The following is a 26,974-nucleotide window of genomic DNA, read 5'->3' on the forward strand; positions in this document are numbered from 1 at the left end:
TTCTGTGATTTCATGTGATTTCTGCACGCTCGCATGACTCATTTGGCCATTTCAAGGGGAATAGCTCTGACTTTGTGGTGAATAGCATAGGTTTTGAGGATGGTGTGTGTATACCATCGACTTTAGTTTGCCCCACAAGAGGAAATCACATGGAGCAAGATCAGGCGAATGTAAAGGCCACCCGACATAGCCACGCAGGGAAATCAGCTTCCCCGGAAACATCTCCCACAAAACTTGTATGGATCTCCGCGACGTATAAGCTGTTGCTCCATCCTGTTGAAACCCGGCATCCACCACATCCATTTCTTCCAGTTGGGGTCACAAAAAGTTCCCTAGCATTTCAATTTAATGTTCTGACGTGATGGTGAATGTTGCTGCCCTCTTCTCAAAAAAGTAAGGGCCTACAATGCCGAATTCTACAACGACATACCAAACTGTAACACGCTCTTGAGGGTTGGTTTCAGCCCAATAGCGAAAGTTTTGGTTATTTACACAACCATTCAAATGGAAATGTGCCTCGTCATCTGGGATACTGGGAGCCTTAGAATTATGAGATGGAAAGATTCTGCCATCAGACCGGTCAGCCTAGCACAGACTACTCCAGAAAGCCAAGGAGAGTGGGGTGACTATTTGGTCTAGTTCTCTAGGACTGTGAATGTGTTCCAGTTTGTTTTTGACTGTTTCTTTTAAAATTGACAGTGAATTCTGCAGTAGTTTAACATAAATGAAACCTAACAATATCTGTCCATTAAGAAATTGTAGATGATTTTCAAACTACCTTGTTTTCCTGTCCTTTTAAACAAAAAGGTGTGCTTCTTTTTAAGATTTTTAGGGTTGAAAAAACATTCCAGATACAAACTGATGCAACCCCACACCATCTACAGTATATCAGTATGCAGGATTTAGAATCTCGAGTAATGCTATTGATGTCTATTATTCTAGTAGGGATTATAAACCCACTGCTAAAACTCTAGGTCTCCATTAAACAATAAATGCAGTCAACAGAGCAAAAAGAGAGAGTTTGGTACAGCAGTCAAACTTCCCAGGAGTGGTCATCCTGCCAAAATCTCTCTGAAAACAAGGAACACTATTAATTGTTTCAATGAGGCACTAATTCTGTGTTTACACTATTGGGACTATATTCCCCAATCTGAATTGACAAGAATTCTGATCTAATGTCTGTGTTTTTAACATTACACACGGATGAGCATTTATGCTACATTCAGTTTAGGTGACATTTTCGCTGTGCACACATGTAATAATTAGGGCTGGGCAAGTTAACGCGTTATCACGTTAACACATGAATTAATTAATGTTAACAATTATTTTATCGCACATTAACAAAGTTTTTGTTATTATTATCATCATTTTGAAAGCCTCAGTCTCACTAGCGATCAATAGAGATCAGTGATCTTCTTGTTACAGCGCATTTCGATACGCTTTTGCTAGAAGGAAAGTTAGCTTTGTTGATTTGACCTTGATTCCCTGTGCATGCATGAGTAGCAAAGAGCAAACAGCTTCTAAAATGGCATGTGGAGATACACCAAAGTGAATGCTCAAAGCAAAATAATCAGTGGATGACTTTTTTCATATTATCACTGAATTGGACTCTGATTTGCCGGACACCGATTTTGATGCAAGTGATCTGGAGATGTAGATCGAAAATGAAAGTAAGGTACCGGCATCAGTTGATCAGTCCCCCAACTGATCGTGGTGCTGAACACATTCGTGTAGCTGATGCACCTATGGCAACATTCCCCTGTGAGGAAAGACACTAAGGCCAGGTTTATACTTCACGCGACGCATGCTCCAGTGGATGCTCCTGCTACGCAAACGTTTTACTGTTTATACTTGTGTGCGTACTTTACGTAAATCTTGAAGAATCCACCAGATGGCAGAGCGAGATATTATCATGGTGAGAACAGGTTCTGCTTCAGTGTATTGTGAATTGCCTGGAACACCCATTAAATTCCGATGACACCTTACCGCAGTATCTCTGTAAAGGATGTTTAATGACTAAAGCCATTAATCCAGGGATGTGTCCATTCCAGCAAGCATTGGACACGAGGCAGAAACAATCAATGGACTCATTGCAAGATGAATATAAGCACTCACATACACTTGCGCCATTTTGGTGTCACCAAATCTAGATATCTTTTGAAGGAACCCCAAAAGGAAAACACTGTCAGGGATGCCAGGGGCAACGACCCGGCCGGGACGCCGTGAGGGACTGGAAGAGGGTCAGAGCCCAGCCTGGATCACATGGGGGACCGCCTTCCTGGTTGCTCTGGGGGCCACGGGTACAGGGCATGGAAGCTCCACCCTGTAGGGGCCCGTGGTCACCGCCAGGAGGCACCCCAAAGCCTTGGGGACCTGTTACCCCAGCACTTCCGCCACACCCGGAAGTGCTGGGGGGAAGATTTAGGACAGCACCCGGAGAGCTGCCGGGAGGACAGACGGCACGTCCGCCACTCTGGGGCGTGGCCAAGGGAGGAATGCCGGTAACACCTGGGGCTCATCCAGAGACTGCATAAAAGGGGCCGTCTCCATTCATTCAGGGCTGGAGTCGGGTGGAAGAAGGACGAGGCACGAGAGAGGTGTGGAGGCAGCCCGAAGAAGAGGCATTTGTGGCCAGGACTGTGAATTGGGGGTTTGTTTGTGTGCACTTTTGGACTTTAAATATTGTAAATAGTTGTATTAATAAACATGTTGGGGTGATTACAGCATGTCCGCCTGTCTGTGTCCGGGTTAGCTCCACAACATGTAAACTCCAGGCAGGGAATACCAGCGAAGTGACTCCCTGTGAGACAGCAGTGCTACTGCTCCGCCACAGTGTCACCCCCATGTGTGTAATAATTAACAGTATTCATTATTTAAATGAAATTAACGATTTATCTGTAAAATGTTTAACATACATACTTTAATGCATTTCATCATGCAAGGGATATCAAGTATAAATCTAAGGATTCTAAATGGGCAGAGAGTTGTAATATCATAAATGTAATGTGTTCTGTGTGGTGATCTATTGCTGTTTGCCGCTGCTGTCAGGTCAGGAGGAAATCCCAGGAAAAAAAGATGGCACAAAAGATGGTATGTGAGACTTTAAAAATGTATTGTGTCATTACGATCGGGAATATGCAACGCTTGAATATAAAAGCACCACGAATGCATCTGGATGTCAGCATTTTGCTTCACCACATCAAACCATTCATCAAACATCGAAGAGAACACATCGATCCCGTAGGATCCTCAAAGCAGCTTTCTGTCACATGTTGATAGTAAACACAGACTGACGTCATAGTCCAACTTTTATTACACTGCGCCCTCCGACTTTTTGCTGGTACTGCAACTCGCGCACACATCTTGTTAATTTCTTAGAACCTGCTCAGAGAACACGTCAAATGAATGCTGGGAATGAGTGGCAGCCATGATGCATGCGCGTACGCATTCTGAGCGTGAAGTATAAACGAGCCCTTATGATGACAGAAGGTACAAACAATATTGCGTCTCACTGCAATTACCACCCCCACGCACCTGTCTCACAAGGACAGCCAGGCATCCAGCCCACCGTGCATTCCTGCTGGCTGTCGAGCTGCCCCCTGTGTAGCCGCTGCTGCCGCAAACAGGTGCCGACAGCAGGCACAACAGGCGTTTTATGTTGATTTATGTGTGAAACCATTGCTTTGTACGCTTTTCAGAAAACTGAGTTTTTTGGAAAAAATATTAGCCCTCACCCTGCGGCAGGCTGGCACCCTGCCTGGGGTTTGTTTCCTGCATTGCGCTCTGTGTTGGCTGGGATTGGTTCCAGCAGAAACTCGTGACCCTGTAGTTAGGATATAGCGGGTTCGATAATGGATGGATGGATATTAGCTCTCAAAGTGTTGCTACTGAATATAGACTGTTTATGCTGCTCCCTGATAAAATAAAATGTTTCTGCTGGTATCTGTTCAGATAAAAAAGAAAATAGATTTAGAAATTTTAGCTTGCTGTTGCTAGATAGATAGATACTTTATTAATCCCAAGGGGAAATTCACAAAGGAGCCTGTTATAATATAATCGTGGCTCTGGACTCTGAGGGTAACTTGTTTTTCTATAACAAACTAGGTAAAACATTAAAGCCCTGGCAGTGGCAAATAGCTTTGGTTTTATATTTGATTTGATTACATTAATGTTTAAGTTGAGATTTACAAGAAATATTTTAACTGCTCTGCAGTGGGCTGGCGCCCTGCCTGAGGTTTGTTTCCTGCCTTACGCCCTCTGTTGGCTGGGATTGGTTCCAGCAGACCCCCGTGACCATGTAGTTAGGATATAGCGGGTTGGATAATGGATGGATTTTAACTGCTACTATGTAAAGGGAATACTGCTGTCAAAAAGCACCTTATTTGTTTAAAAGTGTTTGCAAACCAAATACACACAACACACTACTTTTGAGTTCATTATTGAATTTTGCACATAACAATGCGACTGCGATTAATTGCAGACAATCACAGCAATCATTCAATTAATCGTAATTAGAAATTTTAATCGCTGCCCAGCACTAGTAATAATATAGTGACACAGAGAGGCATAAACATTGATTTCAGAATGTTTTTTTTTGCCGATAATCTTCAGTTTTCTACATTTTAAACGCTTGTTTACTAAATATGTTGCAGCAGCACAGTAGAGCTACAGAATTATATGTGTCTCATCATTTCTTGCTGTGATTTTCTCCACCTCTATTTAGAGAAGAATACAGATATACAGCAAGAATAGTGGGAATAGTATCTGCTTTAATCAATCACAATGGTAACAGAACTTTTGAAAGAGAAAATTTTTAATATCTGTGGCAAATGCCTCTTCCTAAGGTTGTGCAAATTCTTAAAAGTTTACTTGTACATTATCATATCAAAACATTGCCAATACATTATTACATTGCCTGTGTAGGAGGCTGCCTGGGGGGTGCTTTGTTGAATAGTTGACTGGGGATTATTAAAAATTAGCTGCTCCACTATCTCACTATAAAGCTGCATGAACATTTTTATATCTTCTATATTATATAAATATCTTATAGTGACAGAGCTCAACTGTCAACTTTTTAAAATAACAGATCCTTTACTTGGCTGATTCTATATTTGGCCAGCAGATGCCCTCCTTTTGTTTCTCCAACAGTCAGTGAAACTATTAGAAACTATATAGAATTTGTGACAAAGAAATATGCAACCTCACCAGTTTGGTGGTGCTTTGGTTTTAGTCCCATTGAAAAGGGTGAACCGAAGAATATAAATGAAGTAATTTGTAAATTATGTATGATGATAGTTACTGCAAGAGAGTCCCAGATAACAAACATTTACTGATAGTTGTGCCTTATTCTGGTTGAATATGCAGTTATCCCACTCCAGAAATGTTACTACTACAGGCAAACGAGGCCAGCACTTAAGCGAAACAGCATTTAATAAGGTACCAAATATAAATGAGAGAGTGCAAGCTGGACACAGGATACTACCCAGATAGCACACTAGTTATCCAAAGAAATGGTCTCTTTTCACACTGTAGAGATGAGTGCTTTCAACGAAATCCTGCAGATGCTGGGTCTGATACAGATGTCTCTTAAAGAAAAAAGCAACTGTATAGTAGATTAAATATATTAAAACTGTAAAAAATAAAAATGTGAAATTGCTGCACTGTGTAATACTAAAACATGAACAAAAAGTGTTCTACACAATTTCTGGACCACATCAATTATTTATATGTCATGACATTCTAGCTGGTACTATATAGCTAACCCAACTGTTCTGTAGAATAATACGTTTTGGGTTTTTTTTTTTTTTAACTATGTTGATCATTTTTTTCTGTTTGAAATGTTAATAAAGCGCTAGTTTATTTTCCCAAATTATGCTGTCTTTATAAGCAGAGCTGGTCCAAGGGTTTCTTGTGCCCTAGGCAAGATAATTTAATGAGGGAGTCATCCAGGCCACTGACAGAGCGTGAACAAGGCTCATACAACTGAGAACAAGTCTTGACAAATTTTCCCCAGAATAGCTAATGGGTCCAGTCTGTCAAGTAATGATGCAATTTGCTTCATCTGTGTTTTCTGGATGATTTTTAAGTTTTCTGGGAGCATTTGGAATGCTCAGAGGCATAGTCTATTAAAATGTTTTAACTAAGAAAATGAGGACAGAAAATCACTTTTTTTTTTAATTCACTATTATCAGTAACACAAAACAATTTGGACTGTGCCATATAGTCTTGTTTAAGTTGAACAGTAATATCACTTATTGTTTACTAGGTAGGCCTATAAAGTGTCAAGTACAAGTTTTCCTTTTATTAGTGTAACAGGAATACTTTTTGTTCTTTGTGGTGTGTGAATAATTTAACCAGCTCATTGAGATCAACTTCTTGAGGGTATTGGTTTTCAGATGAAAGAATTGCCAAGCCATTTAAAAGCTTTTGATAGATATATTAAATTATATGATGTCTACAGTCATACTGTATGTCTATGGTTATGCTTCATTCAATAGGGTATTCAACTGGGCCTTTCCATCTAGACCTACAAATTCAACTGGAAAAATTTTTTTTTTTGCTCATCTCTTTTTTCAGATGGTCACTGCATGGCCAGTGTTAAGTTTTGTTGAGCATTGGCCTGAACTGCTACAGTGGCATAGCCAGGGCCCTCATCATTCCTCTCTTCCAGTATGCCAACTTTGTAATATAAATATGAGAAATAACAGAAATAATTTTCCCTTCACATTTCCATCCATTCTAGACTGCACTTGACAGTGTTCCATCCCACTATGTTCGAATTTCCTCACTACATTACAGTTGAACTTTACAAGCACCAAATGACACAAAGTGAGGATAAGATTATTGATCTAATAAGGGTACCCAACAGCAAATTTTATTTAATATTAGATGTTAGCACAGTTTAAAATAGAAATAAATTAGATGTTAACATTAGTTTTTTTTTTGTGAAAAGTACATCTTTGTACCTTGTTTTTGGCAGCACTTAAATGACCGGATGTCTGTGAGGTCACCATCTGTGTCTAAGACAAGCCAATCTCCTGTCAGCTTTATTATAAATCTTTAGCTCCTCTGCTCCTCCATCAGCTCTGGAGGTGGGAGAGGGGGTTTGATTTGGGGGTGAAGGGCCATAAAGCATTACTAGAAACTAGAATATCATAGGAATATTTAGATGCCTCTGCTGCAAATAAGACTGCTTGACAACTTTCTTATGATGCAAGGATAAAAAAAAGTGACATCTGCAGTTTTTTGCATTGAAGAAATGTATGCAAATGTCTGGAGCAAATCGTTGGCTTTTATTTGCATTTACAATGTTACCAGCTAATAGTCCATGGGTGATAACTCTGACAATGGCCTCAGTCCCAATCTTCCCACACCGCTGTTTTTAATGTGTTGCATGTCATACGAAAATTATATAATGAAGTCACATATTCGACTGAAAATCTGATTCTAATGTTTAAATTGAATATGGACAATTAGAAATGTGATGGAATTTAGCACCACATTCAAAAGTGTTATCTATCTATTCTAAAAAAAAAAGTGATACCACCAGCAAAACATATCTGTGAAAGAAAAAAAAATTGGAATTAGGTCACATTAGAATGGTCAAGTAAACCTAAGTACTCTGCAACACCATCTGTGAATCAGAAGACCCTGCTCAGCTCTGCTTGGGTGGGGGTTTATGACCCTTCCACCAGAAAGACACTGATCAAAAAATGGGATAGAGGCAAGATGGCAATACAGAAAATAATCTGAATTATTAACAGTTTGCAAAAGTATAACATGGTGATCTTGAAGAGTCCTGAAACAATGGTCTATGAAAAAATAAGTCCAGTGTGAAAAGGTTGACATTAGCTCTATTACACCTGGAAAAAAGGCAAAACCGTGTTCCACAGTAAATATTTTATATTAATGACCAAGTGTGGTGCTCTTAACTGTAATTCTTTGGAAATGTTTTGTTGTAAGACCTATACCATTATCCATTAACAAAGAAACCAAAAATATCCTCTGTAGCAGATAATTATGGCCTAGTTAAAATCTACAGCTTAACATCATTGACAAGTTCATACTGAAATTTTATAAATGTCATGAGTTAAAGCAATTCTGCAAGAAGGAGTAGGTCAAAGTTTTTCCACAGTGCTGTGAGAGACTAATCAATAATGACAGGGGCTGTGCCCTGGCAGTTGTTGTTGGGGTAAGTTGCCATAACCAGTTATTAAGTCCAATGGGTAACTTACTAATCACTTAGATTTTTGCATGTTGCAAACACTTCCTCAATTAGTACATAGATTTTTAAGCAAGTGAAAGAAAAGACCAATACTGTGTCCTACTTGTTAATTCAGAACACATTTATATGTTAGTTAAACATCTCAGTAAATTTGGTGTTAAAATTATCAAGAAACAGACAGGGCACTGTAGATTTGACAGTCTTTGACAGTTTTAAAGTTTTCAGAGCTACATCAGTGTTAAGCCATATCATGTAAAAATTTGAACTTCAGATGTACTTTTGTGTAAAAACTTTGTGTTAAATGTCGTTTGACTAAAACTAAATACAAGGCAAAGTAAAAAAAGCCAATCGCAGTATCAGTGGCAAAGGACAGAATTTCTAACATTTTTTAACTATGTTTTAGCAGAGAAAACCTGCCTTTCCTGGCATTTATGCATACTGTGACTCTATTAATCAAACAAACAAACAAACATGTACTGAAACATCACTAACTTAAATTTCGTCATGAGGCCACTCCTTAGTGATCCACGGAATGAATGATAGACCTAGTATAAGAAAGATGAAAATGAATCTAATGTTCACTTTTTATGATCAAATAAACATACCTATAGACATAAGTGAATTCAATTATTATTAACTGCTTGTTTACACAGTACCATACTGTACCTTTTTAATAATGCATCCCTTTCAGGGTCATTGGGTAATCAGAACTTATCAAGAAAAGTATGGACATTTGACAAAACCACGCATACCTGTGTATGAATGTATATAAAAACACATAAGTACTAATTTATGAACTACTAACCAATGATGTTGCTAAAATAACCTTATTCTGTAGCTAAGAGAAAAGCAACCTGTATGGTATAAAAGGAAGTGGCAATGACTGGAGCCTGACCAGAAAAAAGTTTGAAAGTCTATCCATTGTAAAATATTCCTACTAAAATCTGAAGAGTACTTATTCAATATGCATGATGAAATGATATTCTCCTTACTCCACTATATCACATTCAGCCACCTCCAACTACTTGTATTTTTTATGACTGATGGTAAAGGAAGTTCATCATTTGCAATGAACACCCCATTAACAATGATGTACACTTGACACTGTTGGAATGCGTCTAACCTGTACAACTGAAGAATCAGACATTTGCTCTCCTAATAACTCTAAAAATCGTGTCTGCATTGTCTTTTTTCTTAATAATAATTCTTCATTTGTCACATACATAGTTACAGTATACAGGACAACACACAGTGAAATGCATCTTTTCGTATACCCCTTGGAGTCGGAGTGCAGGGTCAGCCATTGTACAATGCCCCTGGAGCAACTGAAGGTAAAGGGCCTTGCTCAAGGGCCCACCAGAGTAGCATCTCTTTTGGCAGTGACGGGGATTCAAACTGGAAACCTTCAGGATGCCATTGCAGATCCCTAGCCTTAGAGCCACCATTTCTTTAACAATAATAAAAAAATACAGTGTTCACAGAAGGTGTAATACACAATACCTTGATTGAAATGACCAAAAAAAAAACCAAAACTGCAGAACATTACTTTTCCATCACCACAGCCATACCATGCAAGCATTTCAATATATAAAAAAGGTATTCAAATAAGGCATATATAGTAAGGAATTAAAAGTACCAATGAGTTAGATATTAGCTTTTAGTAATTAAACTAATATATAAAATGTTACCTATTGTTGTAAAGTTTACCTATATCTGAGTCCACAGTTCAAATTTTGAAAATAAAAAGGATGTATTCAAACACACAAGCAAAAACGTACAGTATGTCATCTGGAGAAATGAGTATGAGATGAGCAGTGAGTGCCTTTAAAAACACACAAGTCTAGTGGAAAAGTTGAAGGCAATTAATTTTATAAGATGCTACATGCAGTAAGATTATATATTTTTTATTAAAAGTATGAATTTAGATACTATTAATATCTTACTTAATTTTTGATAATTCAAACCCACAATTCTTGGACAATTATGCAGTTCCTGATTCACAAAGTATTAATGTTTTGTGTCTACTGGCCCTAGCTAGATTAAGAAAAGGGAATAAAATATCAAACAGCATAAGTTGTCCTTTCTCTAATGAAAAGCAAAAAAATAGGAACTTCATAAGTGATCTTAACATATTTTCTGATGCTTACTTTAGGTGGCAAAAGTAAACTTAAATCTAAAAGCAAATGTTATTTTTGAGTGCATAAATATTGGTATTATTTAAAGTAGTTGAAAAGAGCGAATGATGATGATTAATCTTGGGTAATCACCAAGTAATGAAAATGCTACATCTGTATCCTCACTGAAGAAGATCAGTATATGCCTTTGCAGCCAGTTTGACTAAAATGATACCTAATGTATTTAACAAAAGATGAAGCAATTAGTATAACATTATTTCTGGAAACTGTGAAACGCTCTCCTGTTTTTTACAATGATCTAAAGTGAACATGCTTTTAGATAGGTAGGTACAATGATTAGGTGATTGAAAGGTGAATGTTTACTCAATTCGTAAGTCTACATTAGCCATAAGACAACTGTATACTAAAAATGGACCTTCAAAAAACCACAGCAGACACAATACTTAACCAACAAATTTTCTTTCATTGATTTGATGGCATTCATTTGGGTCTGACACAGCTAAAGAGTCCAAGAGAGACTTAATGAAATGGCAAACGAACAAAAAAAAAAAAAAGAAGAAGAATAAGTGTTCAATGTCATGACCTCCAAATAAACTGCACTACACAGCAACATAAATGTATTTAAAACTAAAGTTTTAAAAACTGTTTGGTTTAATTTCTATCTAGAATTTATGAAAAAATGTGGAGGATATTATAAGCTATATACAGACATTAACACAGAAGCAACAGCTTGATTAGAAAAGTATTTAAAACAATATTCCTAGAGTGACACATTTCAATAATGCTTAAGGAAAAATGTGTAAGAAAACAGTTTAGTGTACTGGTTAATGTAGGAAAATAACCTCATAGTCTTCAACAAGCACTATGAAGTTAATCCAATCTCAAAGTAGACACATGCAAGGAGACAAAATAAAATATATAAAAAAAAACCTAAGATATTTCTTCAGTTTTAAAAAGTTGTAATAGATTCCAATGCAGTGGGCATGCTGGTGTTGGCAGAGTTGGATTGAAGAACACCACCCAGCCAGGGGGAGATAACCTGTCAGGATTACATGCTACTCCACTACACTAGAGGGCAGCATCCCTGGGTCAGGATTCCCACATGGACACTTGCAGGGCATGCTAGGGCATGTAATGAGAGAGCCCAGTTCGGTTCTGTGAGGGCCACCAGGGGTATCTTCCAGGATTAATGATCCCATCTTTGTGGGGCTTTCATTTGACCCTGAAGTATTATTGGGTCCAAGAAAATAGAAGCTTATCGACCTCATCCATGCTAGTTGGAGTTGGGTGGAAGAAAGACAAATTTTGCCTAGAGGAGTGGAGAGAGAGAGAGAAAGAATTGTTTTGTGCCACTGTTTTGTAAGGTAGTTGGTATAATAAAATGTGTCTGCACCCAGGACTTGTGTCTGTGCAGTTGTGTCTGGGATTCTCCCAAATGCTGCAATGCCCCCTTACACATGCCAAATTGTGAAAGCTTCAGAGTTCTTCTGTAAAGAACAAAAATAGTTATCTGCCCATTAATTTTCAAATTTGCTTCCTTTTCTTTGCATCTTTCTTATGTACCGGTGTCAAAAGCAAATTATGTTTTACATATCTTTAAGACAATTATAACATACATAATTATTGTTTAAAGTGATAATTCTCACTGACAAAGGAGAAGGTTTTAGATAATGGCTAGGATTACAAAAACTAAATTCATATACTAATTACATATCAGGAGAATGTGTTAATAATTTAAATATTTCAGAAAGCTGAAAAGCTAATTATTGATTTAGAATTTACAAATCTGTGACACACCTTATGTGCTGAGAAAGACTGTGATAATCACAGCAGTATTAATTGCCTCCTTCCATGTTCAAACACAAGCCAAAAAACAAAAAATTAAGAATTTTAGGTATTTGGAAAGACAGTCCCACATGAGCACATATGCAGATAATTTATAGGATTTTCTGCTAATTAGAATACTGAAAAAAACTGGCTCTAATTTAAACTAGTATATATAACAGAGGGCAGCAAGGTGGCGCAGTGGTAGCGCTGCTGCCTCGCAGTTAGGAGACCTGGGTTCGTTCCCGGGTCCTCCCTGCGTGGAGTTTGCATGTGCGGTTTCCTCCGGGCGCTCCGGTTTCCTCCCACAGTCCAAAGACATGCAGGTTAGGTGGATTGACGATTCTAAATTGGCCCTAGTGTGTGCTTGGTGTGTGGATGTGTTTGTGTGTGTCCTGCGGTGGGTTGGCACCCTGCCCGTGATTGGTTCCTGCCTTGTGCCCTGCGTTGGCTGGGATTGGCTCCAGCGGACCCCGGTGACCCTGTGTTTGGATTCAGCGGGTTGGAAAATGGATGGATCGATGGATATATAACATAGAAATGGAAAATTATGGATTGGTATAAAGCAGAAAGAAATACTGTCTTATTTGAAGAACATATTACCATGTCAATCCATATTTTCAATTCTTGATTTAAAATTTGAAGGATTTCATGAAAATACAGCATGCAAGGAACACATCAACAAACTAAAAACTAGCAAGCAAACCAGACATACATTTAATATAAAGTTTAATTCGAGTCATTCTCAGTTCCAGTGAAAGGCATTATTTCACATAACTTTTTTTAGATGTGTAATCAGCACCATTTTATTCAAAGAAAAACAGCTCCTTTTTTAATTAACTGAAAACACAAAATAAGATCACGCAGATCATTACAGAAATGGCCAGCTGCACACCGGTCATAAAGTAAGTTATTGTTCCATACACACAATGCTGCAATACTAGATAGAATGTAAGCAACTAAAATACATATGAATAGGCTGGAAAAGCAAGAAAGAGACATGATGATAAATTCTATCCCACTGCAAATGGACTAAGCTGAGAAATGATAACCTATTACAATATTAATAATAATAATAAAGTTATCTGCTTTTTTATTTTTTTATTTTTTTTCATTTTTCATTTTTATTACTATTTAATTTAATATTTTTTTCTATCAGTATACTGCTGCTGGATTATGTGAATTTACCCTTCAGGTAAGCAATACTTGTACTTCAGTGCCACGGTGGATACAGATTATTTTTCTAACCCATTACTTCATTTGATGTCCAAACTCACCAATTAGCAGAACTTTTGTTTAAGCAATTTGCCTGTTAGTTTCCAATCTATAATATTTCTAAATGAAATAAAAATATTCTTATTATCACACTTTCTTTTTTCAGGCACAACAATCAGTTTATTATTCACATTCCATTTGCTTCACTTTAGCTCATACTCTTCTTAAGACTCAGATTTCTTAAATGCAGTATTCCTTTTTTTCTGAAATCAGTGGCATTTTAACAATGAGAACCAAATAAAAAATAAACTGCATTATTTGCATTTCTGCTTATAACAAAGAAGCTATCCTAAAGTACTGCGAAAAATTAGCAGAAATGTGTCGAGGACAGAAGCATGCTAATCGATATTCACCCATTAAACACATTGTTGAATTTCTACGCAAGGCAAGATACATATGGGTAGGATTTTCTGATTTGGCAGAGCTAATGCGAGATCAAACCCATTCATTAAATCTTGTTTAATTTAACACTAGAATTCCTGAAGCCTACGAGAAAACTCATAATCCTGGATCGCCTTAAATCCCTTTGCACAACTCCATTCAGCGTCTTTTGTTTTGTAAATGTGTTGATCAACACAAGCAGCAAGCAGTTTGCTATTCAATTCCCCCACCGCCACAGAAAGGGCAAAAAGCTCTCCCAGGAATAGTCTTGTTTATCAGGGAGTGAGGTACCTGGAGCTGTATAGTATAAATAATATATTGTTATTTGGAGCACATGCATTTCATGTGTGTTCTGTGTCTACAAAGATCTATGTAAGTTTAGCATGACAGAAATATTGAACACATACCTAAAAGACAAATTTTTTCATGTTTACTACTAACGACAAAATTTTGACATGAAGTGTATAATGTGTGAAGACTGAAGTCCAAATATCAAATAAACACTTTCACAAAAGGTACAAGTGTAACAAAACAAGTGCACTTTTATTCAAGAATATAACTGAAGAAACAGAAATTGGGTTAGTGTACTTTTTTGACACGACTGCTTTGGTAGTACAGCAGTAAGAACTACTGACTCATAATCAACAGGTCGTGGGTTCGATCCTTCCCAAAATAAACATTTTGAGTAGTTAGCTGCTCTTATTGTTACTATTACACAATAAAAACCATACATTAGATTTGAGTCTGTAACAGTCTGTGTAAATCTATGGTACTTAGGTTAGCTTTTTTTTTGTTTTAAATTCAGATTTATTCTCTCAGTTGCTTCCACACTCTCACAGATTTTGACACTGCTGTTTTCAAATAAAGACATGCTGTAACAGAGGCGAACTCAGATGAGGATGAGAGTTCTACATCCAAGAAAGAAAACAGAAGCCCTCTATGCAAGAAATGTCCACTCACATACAAGAACAACACAGCTTCACCAAACGTAAAGGCAAAAGATGGCACCATATGGATGCAGCAACAGGTTGGGCGTCATCCTGCCAGTCAGTCCGGCTCATACCTATCCTTCAAAGAAAGAGCAGGACTTAACAGAGCTTACCAAGGTATCGTACAAAGTCCTGTATATTTATATACAAAATATTTATATGTTACTTATATAAATGCTAGATCGAATGTTATTTACCTTGATTTATTTAATTATCTTCTTACAGCATAAAGTCACAAGTAGTCTGCGGAGCTTTCTCTGTTTGATGGACATGGGCATGCTCACAAAGTCATTTTTCGGTATGTGTTCAAGATTTCTTGCATTTCCTGTCATCCTACACTTATATAGATCTTTGTATACATGGAACACACATGAAATGCATGTGGTCTAAATAACAATATATTGTTTATCTTATACAGGTCCAGGTACCTCACTCACAGATAAACAAGTCTTGAGCTAGGAGAGCTTTTTGCCCTTTCTGCGGGGGTGGGGATGGGATAGCAGGCTGCTTTCTGCTTGTGCTGATCAAGACATTTACAAAACAAAAGATGCCTAATGGAGAGGCGCAAAGGGATTTAAGTTGGGCCAGGATTAAGAGTTTTTTTGTAGGCTTCAGGAATTCTAGTGTTAATGCAAATAAATTGTCAGGAATAAAAAAAATGCTTTTGGTGTGGCATGTTAGATTAGTTTTAACTACCCCTGTATTTAGAAATTCATAATTAGACTAGATTATAATGCTACAAGCTTCAAAATGCTTATCATTAGCAGTGCTTACCAAATTCTCAGATGATTCCTCCATTATAAGCTGCATTAATAATGGAGCAGAATCACAGTACATAAAACTTGTGGAGGACTTTGTCATGTGGTGCAAGCAGAACCACCTGTAACTCAAAATCAGTGAGATAAAATAGTTGGTGGTGGACATCTGGCATGTCAAAGATCCTCTAAGACCAGTCATTATTCAGGGGGAGGATGTGCAAGAGGTCCAGAGCTAAAAGTACCTGAGGATTCACATAAACAGCAAACCGGACTGGCCTAACAACAAACATAGCAGCACTGTACAAGAAGGGCCAGAGCAGACTGTGCTTTCTGAGTAGAATCTAGTCTTTTGATCTATGGTGCAAACTGCTGGTATTGTTCTGTTAGTCTGTAGTAGCCACCATATTGTTGTATGCTTGGAGAACTTTTAGCTAAAGCTCTTTCCACCAAGGCGTGCTAAGAAACGCCTCTGGGGATCTATTCTGCCCATTGGCATCAGGCAATTCAGTGCTTCCTCCTGATGTCCCAAGCTAAATGCTTATAGTTTTTAACTTTAATTTTGTATACTCTTTAAGTTCATTTTGCAATTTCTGCACAATATACCATTATTTATCTGTCTATCAATTAATTGATTATATTACTTGTCCTGTGAGTCTGTAACTTTGATTTTTATGCTTCTGCTGCTGTACACATCTAAATTTCCCCTTGAGACTAATAAAGTTAATCTAATCTAATCTAAGATAATCAGAGGTATTCTGGTACTGAAATGATCAGAAAAGCTGGTGGAAACCACAGAGTGCTAAAGTATAAATACATCTCATTTAGTCTGAGCAATAATAAATGTAAATGACAGTATTACTGACTGTCAATGAATTAAAAAAAATATAATATCACAATAGACAAAATTTAGCATCACCTGGCATTACACTGATACACACATACGTACACCCATACATGCAAAAATGAGTATTGTAAGAATATCCACCAATAAGTAGGAAACAAGGACTTACAAAAAGAGAGGGCAGTGAATTAATTTTTCTATTAGTGGTGGGGAGTATTGTGGAAAGGAATGAGATGTGGTTCAGTGGACAAGTCTAAGCAATATCAAAATTTTAGCACGCGGTTCTAAAAAGTATTTTTCTTATAATTGCTTTGTATTTTTTCTTTACAGTACTCATATATTTGAGAGCTTCACTTCTCCAAAATAAGAAACCTGTGTCAGTGTTGCTTTACCAGATTAGCCTGCCATCAGAGTCCACCGTATTTCAAAATATTAAAGAATTCATTGAAAAATGTTGAGCGCTTGGGCAAAGCATCTATTTACTCACAGTGCAACAACAGCCTCTGTGACAGCAAATCAATTATGACATGACTGCAGGACAGCCAAAGAACCACATAACTGGAAAGGACATTGGCAAGCGATTGATGTAAAAGCCCCTGTTTATCATCAGCTCTTACACACTATCTAAGCTATATGAATACAGTGGAAGCCTAGTTGAATATAAATACATTTCATATGCAGAGCTGAACGTAACATATCTACACAGTATGCAAGGTTATACTGTACATGACATTTTTTGTCAACACATGGTTTTGAAATCTTTATACTTTGTTTTGAAAATGTTTACATTTCACATACTACTTCCAAGACTGCATCATATAAATAAGAATATTTGTGAATTAGGCAGTATTGCAAGTCTGAATTACTACTTATAGTTGTAGTAAAGCAGAGTAGAAGGTGCATGCATATTCACTGGCAGACTTCTGCTTTGAAACAGTCTTCCTTAATCAGTGTTATAAGCCAAACACAAAATAAGGATTAATTAATATGAATTAGAGATTGCAAAACCATACATTAAATAGACAAAAAGAAATAGTTCCAGCAAGGAGCTTAAGCTTGTTTAGCCATCTACAGTAGGCTGAGGATGATACAACAGTTAATTTAATTAGGAAGCAGTGAATGACATTTAGATGATAAGAGGTTAATTGGTGTCAGTAGAAAACAGGAACGAAAGAAAAATAACAACAAATAGGCAGCAGCCTCCATACCTAACCAGTCGTTAAACTTCTTGACCTCTGAGGGCAGCCCCAGCTCTGTTAAATCTCCAGTGTGGAGAAGCACATCTCCATAAGGCATCTGGATGCCATCTGTCCGTGAATGTGTGTCAGAGACACAAACGAACCGTGTGTGGCCTGCAGGTTTTGGGGTATCATATGGGATAGGGTCCACCCTAGCACATTAAAGGGAAAAAAAGGAATTAATATAATGCATGATTATTCAGCTGAGTATAAAAAGTGTTCTTCATTATAGAGCAAACACATTTGAAAAAGCAAATAAACACACCAGCAGCATGTGTATAGGCAGAAAGCATTTTAACCTTCTAGATTAAAAAGAAAAGTGAACCTCACTCAAAGTCCCATACCAGGTAATTGGGCTGTGAAGAAAGTAAAATACTACACAGTTCACTCTGATCTTATCTAGAACACTTTCTAGCAAAATGACAGGACAAACAGTAGCTGACAATCTCTAAATTTAGCAACAAAAGGCAGTATTAAATGGAGGTGACATTTGCTACAATGATGGCTTTCTGCTTTCTGTACTACCATCTCTGCACACCTACTAAAATTACAGATTTTGCAGCAAAAAAAAAATATATAAGTCAAACATATTTGTACTTAACCAAGAAAGAGGAATCCATCTCTGGATTGATGTTGGTTTAGAATGAAAATTGTACACTTTCTCCATTTATTGTCTTGCTCATAAATTATAGACTCTCATATCATGTTTCAATGCTGTACTGGCTAGACTGAAGACCCATGTATGTAAGTATTCTTTTCAGGAGCCCGTCACCAAGTTTGCTATAGGCACACCAAGTCCCTAAACTAATTTGCCTTTGTAAACAATAGCTACGAATGAGGAATTAAAACAAGGTTGCCGATCCAATATTGCACAACCTAGAAAAAAGTCACTTAAACGGTCTGTGCTCCAATGTGAAAAAAATGCACGAGTACATAACTGTAATGTATCCTTGTTTTCCAAGTCACTCTTGGTAAATACTTTTGCCAGATAAGCAAAAACGTTAATCATTAATATGAACAACAATAGCAATAATAACAAACGGTTGGAATACGGACACAGTGGCAAGCACTGGTGCCTCATCTACATTAGCCCAAGAAATACTTATGTCAGTTCTTGTCAAATCCTGTACATGTATTGAGTTTTTCCCTTAAACATTCAGATTAGGTTAACTGGTGACTCTGAATTGAAAACGGATGACCAACTGTGTGTGTGTGTGTGTGTGTGTGTGTGTGTGTGTGTGTGTGTGTGTGTGTGTGTGTGTGAGGTTGTCCTATGGAATGTCAGCCTTTCCAGACTAGGCTATCAACAGTGGTATATACTGCAGGGTCAGACTGTACTTGAATCATGACAATCACAACTCACAGCTCAGAGGTACAGGGACTCAAAAGGCATGTAGCAAACGCAGGGTTGCCTTTAGACCAAGAAATTATTCCAGGAAATAGTCAGAAGTGGCATCAGAAGAGGTTTAAATTTGCCATATGGTTAAAGTGTCTTTATAGTAAGCAGTAGGGATGCTCTGTTTAGGTTTTTTTAAATGGCGATACCAACCACCAATTTCTTGTTATTTGATTGGCTGATTCCGATACGGATTCAGATTTTTTTTTTCTTTACCGCTACAAAAACGTCTTACCATAATCTACTGCATAACAAATAGAAGTATTATGTCCTGTATTAAAGTGTAATTTTATAACTAAACTACAGAACACAGGTGTTAACTGTTCATTTTTTATTAACAAAATGAAATTCTGTACACTTCTTGCTCAGTGACCATAAAATACTAAATATAATTTTCCTAAAAGACAAACTTTAACTAATAAAATATGTACAAAAATATGAATCCATGATACATATGGCGTGTCGTATTGTTTAGTTTTCTCTGTAATGTACATAATGGAAACATAGCTTTATTAAAAAAATATCTTTCACCATTTCTCTGACAACCAAAACTAAAATTTACTTAATAATATTATTAGCAACAAATAATAAAAACAATATAAATCTTTAAAAAGCCTATTGTTTATGAAGTAGGAATTTCAAATTTGTCTTTACCTTTTCTTTATTCCAATTAAAATTGTAAGCTGCGGCATTTTAAACAAGCTTGCTGTCCAAACTCAAGCCGTGTCCATTTTAATTTAATGGACAAAATAAATGTCTATATTCATTAAAGTAGCTTTTCTTTCCATTTGTCTAGTTGGTCATAAATTGTCATTAGGAATCGGCAGCTATTGGCAATTACAGTGCCTAATAAATTATTTGACTCTTTAAACACTGTTGGTTGAAGGTGGATGAGTTTAAATACTTGAGATCAACAGTAGAGAGTAATGGGAATTGTGGAAGAGAGGTGAAAAAGAGAGTGCAGGCAGGGTGGAATGGGTGGAGAAGAGTGTCAGGAGTGATTTGTGACAGACAGATATCAGCAAGACTGAAAGGGAAGGTCTACAGGACGGTAGTAAGACCAGCTAATCAATTATGCATTATTTATGCAATAATATCTGAGTAAGGGATTCAGGCTGCCCAAACAGAAATATGTTTGCAATGAAAAAGCAGCAAAACACAGTAGACATCTTTTTACAATGCTAGCCAGTACCAGCAAGACTACACACTTTTAAGTCTGCTTTCATGCCAAGCTGGCACAAATGCTGGTATCCAAACAGATGTTCGATTAGAATTGATCCGACATACCTTGTTATCTACACGTGTGTTATTACTAAAAATTTTCTAACTATAGAGTTGGGAACAAACATAACAAGTGAATATGTCCTAAATCTATCTGTATATCGCTGAAATTTGGAAGGATGACAGATTCAGGGTAGTAGGCATTCGCTAAGAAGGGACGTTTTGATATTTCAATATTTGTGGGAACAAAATTACCCACAATTGAAAATTGCGTGACAGGTTTAATTGAAATTTGGTGATGTTGCAGAAAAAAGTAAATTAGCTGACACGTATTTATTTTTCTTTGTTAATAATTGTCATTAATAATACACTAGGGACTGGTTCATTCTAATGCTCTGTGTCCTCACAGTGCTGACAGTGCCACTGTATGTAAATTAAGGCCATCTTCAGAAATGAGGACTGAGAAGGAAAAGTTCAGCAAAGCTCAAAAGGTGCTATTGCCAGGCGCTGTGTCTGAGAGCATATAGTCAGTTTTTTAAGCAACTGATCCAGTAAAAAAGGTAATTGCGACCTTGTAGCAAATGGCAAAATAGGGACTACAATTCCCATCAGCCAGCGTGCTAGTCCAGGCCATTTAATCAGTAATTATATAGTTTAAATACAGCAAGTAAAAAGGTAGGAAAAAGCCATCATGGAGCAGAATTAAGTGTGTTTTTACAATACCCACCTTAGACCGCATTTTTCAAAATGTGATCGAAAGGGAACAGGACAGTAATTTAGAGTAAGTAAATTATTTTTGTTGGTAAGCACTTATTCAAACCCACTGTAAAATGTGGTACTACTTATTTTAGGCTTTAATGCCAATGCACAGTTGAGATCTTTAGCACTTTTAGGTTTCAATTAATCAACTTTTAATCATGCTTACACAATACTACTTTTGGTTATGTCCTGGTCTATGAGATAGATAGATATGTACAATGGGTATGGAAAGTATTCAGACCAACTTCAATTTTTCACTCTTTGTTACACTGCAGCCATTTGCTAAAATCATTTAAATTATTTTTTTCCCTCATTAATGTACACACAGCACCCCATATTGACAGACACAAAAAAGAATTTTTGAAATTGTTGCAGATTTATTAAAAAAGAAAAACTGAAATAGCACATGGTCCTAAGTATTCAGACCCTTTGCTCAGTATTTAGTATAAGCACCCTTTTGAGCTAATACAGCCATGAGTCTTCTTGGGAAAGATGCAACGTTTTTCACACCTAGATTTGGGGATCCTCTGCCATTCCTCCTTGCAGATCCTCTCCAGTTCTGTCAGGTTGGATGGTAAATGTTGGTGGACAGCCCTTTTTAGGTTTCTCCAGAGATGCTCAATTGGGTTTAAGTCAGGGCTCTGGCTGGCCCATTCAAGAACAGTCACAGAGTTGCTGTGAAGCCACTCCTTCGTTATTTTAGCTGTGTGCTTAGAGTCATTGTCTAGCTGGAAAGTAAACCTTCGGCCCAGTCTGAGGTCCTGGAGAAGGTTTTTGTCCAAGATATTCCTGTACTTGGCTGCATTCATCTTTCCCTCGATTGCAACCAGTCGTCCTGTCCCTGCAGCTGAAAAACACCCCCACAGCTTGATGCTACCACCGCCATGCTTCACTGTGGGGACTTTATTGGACAAGTGATGAGCAGTGCCTGGTTGTCTCCACACATACCGCTTAGAATTAAGGGCAAAAAGTTCTATCTTGGAGTTTGCTAAAAGACACCTGAAGGACTATAAGATTCTCTGGTCTGATGAGACCAAGATAGAACTTTTTGGCCGTAGGAGGCGGAGTTGTGTCTTGCGTCATCACGCCTCCCACGTAATTGTGCCTGCCCATATAAGGTAAATATTCGCAGGTGAAGGACTAGGCTTAGCATATTCATAAGTAAAAATATTTGAATCACAAACTGATGTTAATTATATTTTGTCCATAAATACTTATTAAATAATTCCAAATAGTCTGTCCACTTCCTTTCATAGTTTTTCTGATGGTTGTGCTGCTTTCAGGCATGTATTTTCGTATTAAAGCATTTAACCAATCACATTTCAGCCATCATTTGTTGCCAGACAGAGAGGCCCTCACAATCCGTTGTGCAGGCACTCTAACACAGAATAAATGTCGATTGACCTGTTGCTTCAACCAATCAGATTTTGACTTGGTGTCAGTACGGCCCTCTAGCAGGCTCACCGTATTCAGACCCATTGATTTGATAGAAGCCACAGGTTCGACTTTCAGCATTAGCTTCGATGGCGATAGAAAGGGACTTTTTGATGAAACTGAGGCGCATTGATAATCCATACGACAGAGTGATTGAACTGTTTTTGAGGAAAGAGGGAAGGATGGATTTTGTTTACAAATAATCCAAATTTATGGTGAGTAAAATGTTGTAATTTTCCTAAATAATATTGCAAGTTTATGAGTTATTATTGATGTTTTTTATGTGTGTCGCGGCTGTGGCTGCAGTAGAAAGGAACTTGTTCACCCCTGGTTTGTCTATTCAATAAAGGCATTTATTGTGGCTACAGGAGTTATCTATCTGCGATGCAGTGGCTCTTTATACTGTATTTCTGCATATTAAGATGGTTTTTATAACCATAAATTAGTTTTTGAGGGGCGGGTTGATTCAGACGGAGCAGTACTGAAGGCCTAGGTGTGAGATGCACAGTCCGCCAATGGACCAGATGATACGTAAATTTAATGAACATTACAACCTGAAATAAACAAAACTGTAGAGAGGCCCATGATTAAATAAACGGTAAAAAAGTAAGAGCGAAGCGACGGTGACTTACTGAGGCAGGCAGGCGAGAGCACAATAGCACGGGGCTCAATGTAGTGCACGTTAAGTCGATCTAAAATGTGCACTCAGATTCAAAAAAATATATCTTTTCAAGTTCTATTTGGATAGAAGTAGGTTCTATTTAGTCGACAGAAATATATTTGGTAAGAATGTCAGTTGAATTTAGTCTTTACATTTCTATGGTGAAGAAAAATTTATGTAATGATGACTAAATTCAGCTGACATTCCTACCAAAGATATTTCTGTCGACTAAATAAAAATTACTTATATTTAAAATTTAAACAGAACTTGAACAGATACGATAGTCCATAATGCCCACGCAGCAGTACATGCACGTAAGAGCAGAAGTCATCCGTTTTAACACGCAGCGTATTGCACTGATACGAAATAGCCTGCCCATTTAAGTATTTAGGAGTGGATAGATAAATTAAGAATCTGTACAAATAATGTTTTTCATTTTTCTTCCTCGATGGATTCTGGCATGCCCAGCAACAGCTGCTCTCACCCCAAAGGGTATATATATATATATATATATATATATATATATATACACATATATATGTGTGTGTGTGTGTATGTACAGTATGTGTGAATATATGTAGATATATAGATATATACAGATATATAAATGTATATATATGTTTATATGTGTGAGTGTATGTACAGTGGTGTGAAAAACTATTGCCCCCTTCCTGATTTCTTATTCTTTTGCATGTTTGTCACACAAAATGTTTCTGATCATCAAACACATTTAACCATTAGTCAAATATAACACAAGTAAACACAAAATGCAGTTTTTAAATGATGGTTTTATTATTTAGGAGAAAAAAATCCAAACCTACATGGCCCTGTGTGAAAAAGTAATTGCCCCCTTGTTAAAAATAACCTAACTGTGGTGTATCACACCTGAGTTCAATTTCCGTAGCCACCCCCAGGCCCGATTACTGCCACACCTGTTTCAATCAAGAAATCACTTAAAGAGGAGCTGCCTGACACAGAGAAGTAGACCAAAAGCACCTCAATAGTTAGACATCATGCCAAGATCCAAAGAAATTCAGGAACAAATGAGAACAGAAGTAATTGAGATCTATCAGTCTGGTAAAGCCATTTCTAAAGCTTTGGGACTCCAGCGAACCACAGTGAGAGCCATTATCCACAAATGGCAAAAACATGGAACAGTGGTGAACCTTCCCAGGAGTGGCCGGCCGACCAAAATTACCCCAAGAGCGCAGAGACGACTCATCCGAGAGGTCACAAAACACCCCAGGACAACAACTAAAGAACTGCAGGCCTCACTTGCCTCAATTAAGGCCAGTGTTCATGACTCTACCATAAGAAAGAGACTGGGCAAAAACAGCCTGCATGGCAGATTTCAAAGACACAAACCACTGTTAAGCAAAAACAACATTAGGGCTCGTCTCAATTTTGCTAAGAAACATCTCAAAGATCGCCAAGACTTTTGGGAAAATACCTTGTGGACTGATGAGACAAAAGTTGAACTTTTTGGAAGGCAAATGTCCCGTTACATCTGGCGTAAAAGGAACACAGCATTTCAGAAAAAGAACATCATACCAACAGTAAAATATGGTGGTGGTAGTGTGATGGTCTGGGGTTGTTTTGCTGCTTCAGGACCTGGAAGGCTTGCTGTGATAGATGGAACCATGAATTCTACTGTCTACCAAAAAATCCTGAAGGAGAATCTCCGGCCATCTGTTCATCAAATCAAGCTGAAGCGATCTTGGGTGCTGCAACAGGACAATGACCCAAAACACACCAGCAAATCCACCTCTGAATGGCTGAAGAAAAACAAAATGAAGACTTTGGAGTGGCCTAGCCAAAGTCCTGACCTGAATCCAATTGAGATGCTATGGCATGACCTTAAAAAGGGGGTTCATGCAAGAAAACCCTCAAATAAAGTTGAATTACAACAATTCTGCAAAGATGAGTGGGCCAAAATACCTCCAGAGCGCTGTAAAAGACTCATTGCAAGTTATTGCAAATGCTTGATTGCAGTTATTGCTGCTAAAGGTGGCCCAACCAGTTATTAGGTTCAGGGGGCAATTACGTTTTCACACAGGGCCATGTAGGTTTGGATTTTTTTTTCTCCCTAAATAATAAAAACCATCATTTAAAAACTGCATTTTGTGTTTACTTGTGTTATATTTGACTAAGGGTTAAATGTGTTTGATGATCAGAAACATTTTGTGTGACAAACATGCAAAAGAATAAGAAATCAGGAAGGGGGCAAATAGTTTTTCACACCACTGTATATATATGTGTGTGTGTATGTATGTGTGTGTAGCAACACTCATAACAGTGACAATCATGTTACGTTATTTTCAAAATGTTTCCTTTTCTTTTTCATTACTTCTTTAACACACTCAACTCCGCTGCGAAGCGCAGGTATTTTGCTAGTTTAAAACATAAAAACATTTAGAGAAAACAAAAATAATTAAAACACTAAATAATTTAACTTAACGTTCTTGTTTACAAGACAGGAAACAAGTGATGTTTAATTTTTATATTGCCTAGCAACAACAGCTGCAGTCAAATAATTTATTAAACCATTTCATTTTTGTCAATATTTACATTTAGTTTAGACCATATAACATCAGCTGGTAAACTAGGCCCCACAGTGGACTCATAAAAATGTGCACCTAATTACAATGACAATTTTCAGATGCCCAGGAAGTATGAAAAAAGAAAAAAAAGAAAAAGTATAGTGTCAAACCATTCAGAGTAGCCAATACCAAAAATATTCTCAGTTCAAAATCTGTAAAGGGATTATTCAAATTAATGCCCAAAGTAAGACTTAAGGTTAACTAAATGTTAAACTAATAAAAATGGAAATCTTTAATAAAAGTCCATCACATTATCTATAGTAAAATAAAAAGTGGTCAACTGTGACAAAGTAGATACAAGATATCTATATATATAATTCACTAAGGCAAGACAACCATGAAAAGCACGCCTGAAGGGGCGTGGATTCACTAAGCCGCCGACAAGTGAGACACCTATGGCGCACACAGGAAGGAGCCATGCCCACCAACTCCAAGACCATTGGATACGACGACAACTCGCAGGGCCACGCCCACCAACTCGGACGCGACGACACAAAAAAATGGCGTCATTTATGTTCATCTGTCGTAGAGGCCACATGCAGTGCAGGTCAAGTTAATGTCATGTACCTCCGAGCTACGTTGACTGTTCATAGAGGCATGTTTCTCTCGGAGGTGAATCGCCATATGCAGCGTGTGAAACGGTTTGCGAGGGGTATCCCATGGGATCCTTAAAACAATCCTTTAAAACTGAGGTTAAAGCACAATGAAGGAATCAGTCTTTAAAAACCAATAAGCCCTGTGCCTCTCTTTCATTACCGTCTCACCTGCTTCACCAATGCAGGCCCTGCAACAGTCGAGACGCTCTCTCAGCAGCTGACCTTCTCTGTGCCTGACCGGTTCACACAGAGGCAGCGCAACAGAAAGCCGCGCCAGAGACAGACAGAGGCACATACACAGGCATCTGGTGGGCGGCTCTCCGTGAGTTTCTCTTGCGAGCGGACACATAACCAGGCGGTGTGTATGCTTCGAGAACGAGGCTGGACGCGGCTTGCGACCGGGCACATGAGCAGGCAGTGTGTATGCTTCGAGTGCGAGGGTGGACGCGACAGGACATCTAGGAAAAATCATGTCGCGGATGTGATTCGCTGTATGCAGTGTGTAAAACAGTTTGTCGCAGATGTGAATCGCTGTATGCGGCGTGTAGAACAGTTTGCGAGGGGTGTCCCTGTGTCTTTCCAGAAGTGTTCAACCATCAATAGATAATTATGCGGTGTTTGTTATGCCGCGGGTTCACTATT

General features: G+C 37.8%; 1 protein-coding gene across 4 annotated transcripts in view; it reads right to left on the reverse strand.

Moving 5' to 3' along the window:
* mpped2a (metallophosphoesterase domain containing 2a) overlaps nt 1-26,974 on the reverse strand; it is a 267,488-nt gene that overhangs the window by 149,587 nt on the left and 90,927 nt on the right. For 3 of the 4 annotated variants that reach the window (XM_039749526.1, XM_039749508.1, XM_039749517.1), the window contains exon 3: nt 17,636-17,817. In XM_039749526.1, the coding sequence (XP_039605460.1) occupies nt 17,636-17,817 (182 nt within the window). Of the gene's footprint in view, nt 1-17,635; nt 17,818-18,267; nt 18,353-26,974 lie in introns of those variants that run through there. The other variant, XM_039749536.1, reaches the window with a different exon arrangement.

This window comes from Polypterus senegalus, chromosome 1 (assembly GCF_016835505.1).
Source record: "Polypterus senegalus isolate Bchr_013 chromosome 1, ASM1683550v1, whole genome shotgun sequence".
Taxonomy (NCBI): domain Eukaryota; kingdom Metazoa; phylum Chordata; class Cladistia; order Polypteriformes; family Polypteridae; genus Polypterus; species Polypterus senegalus.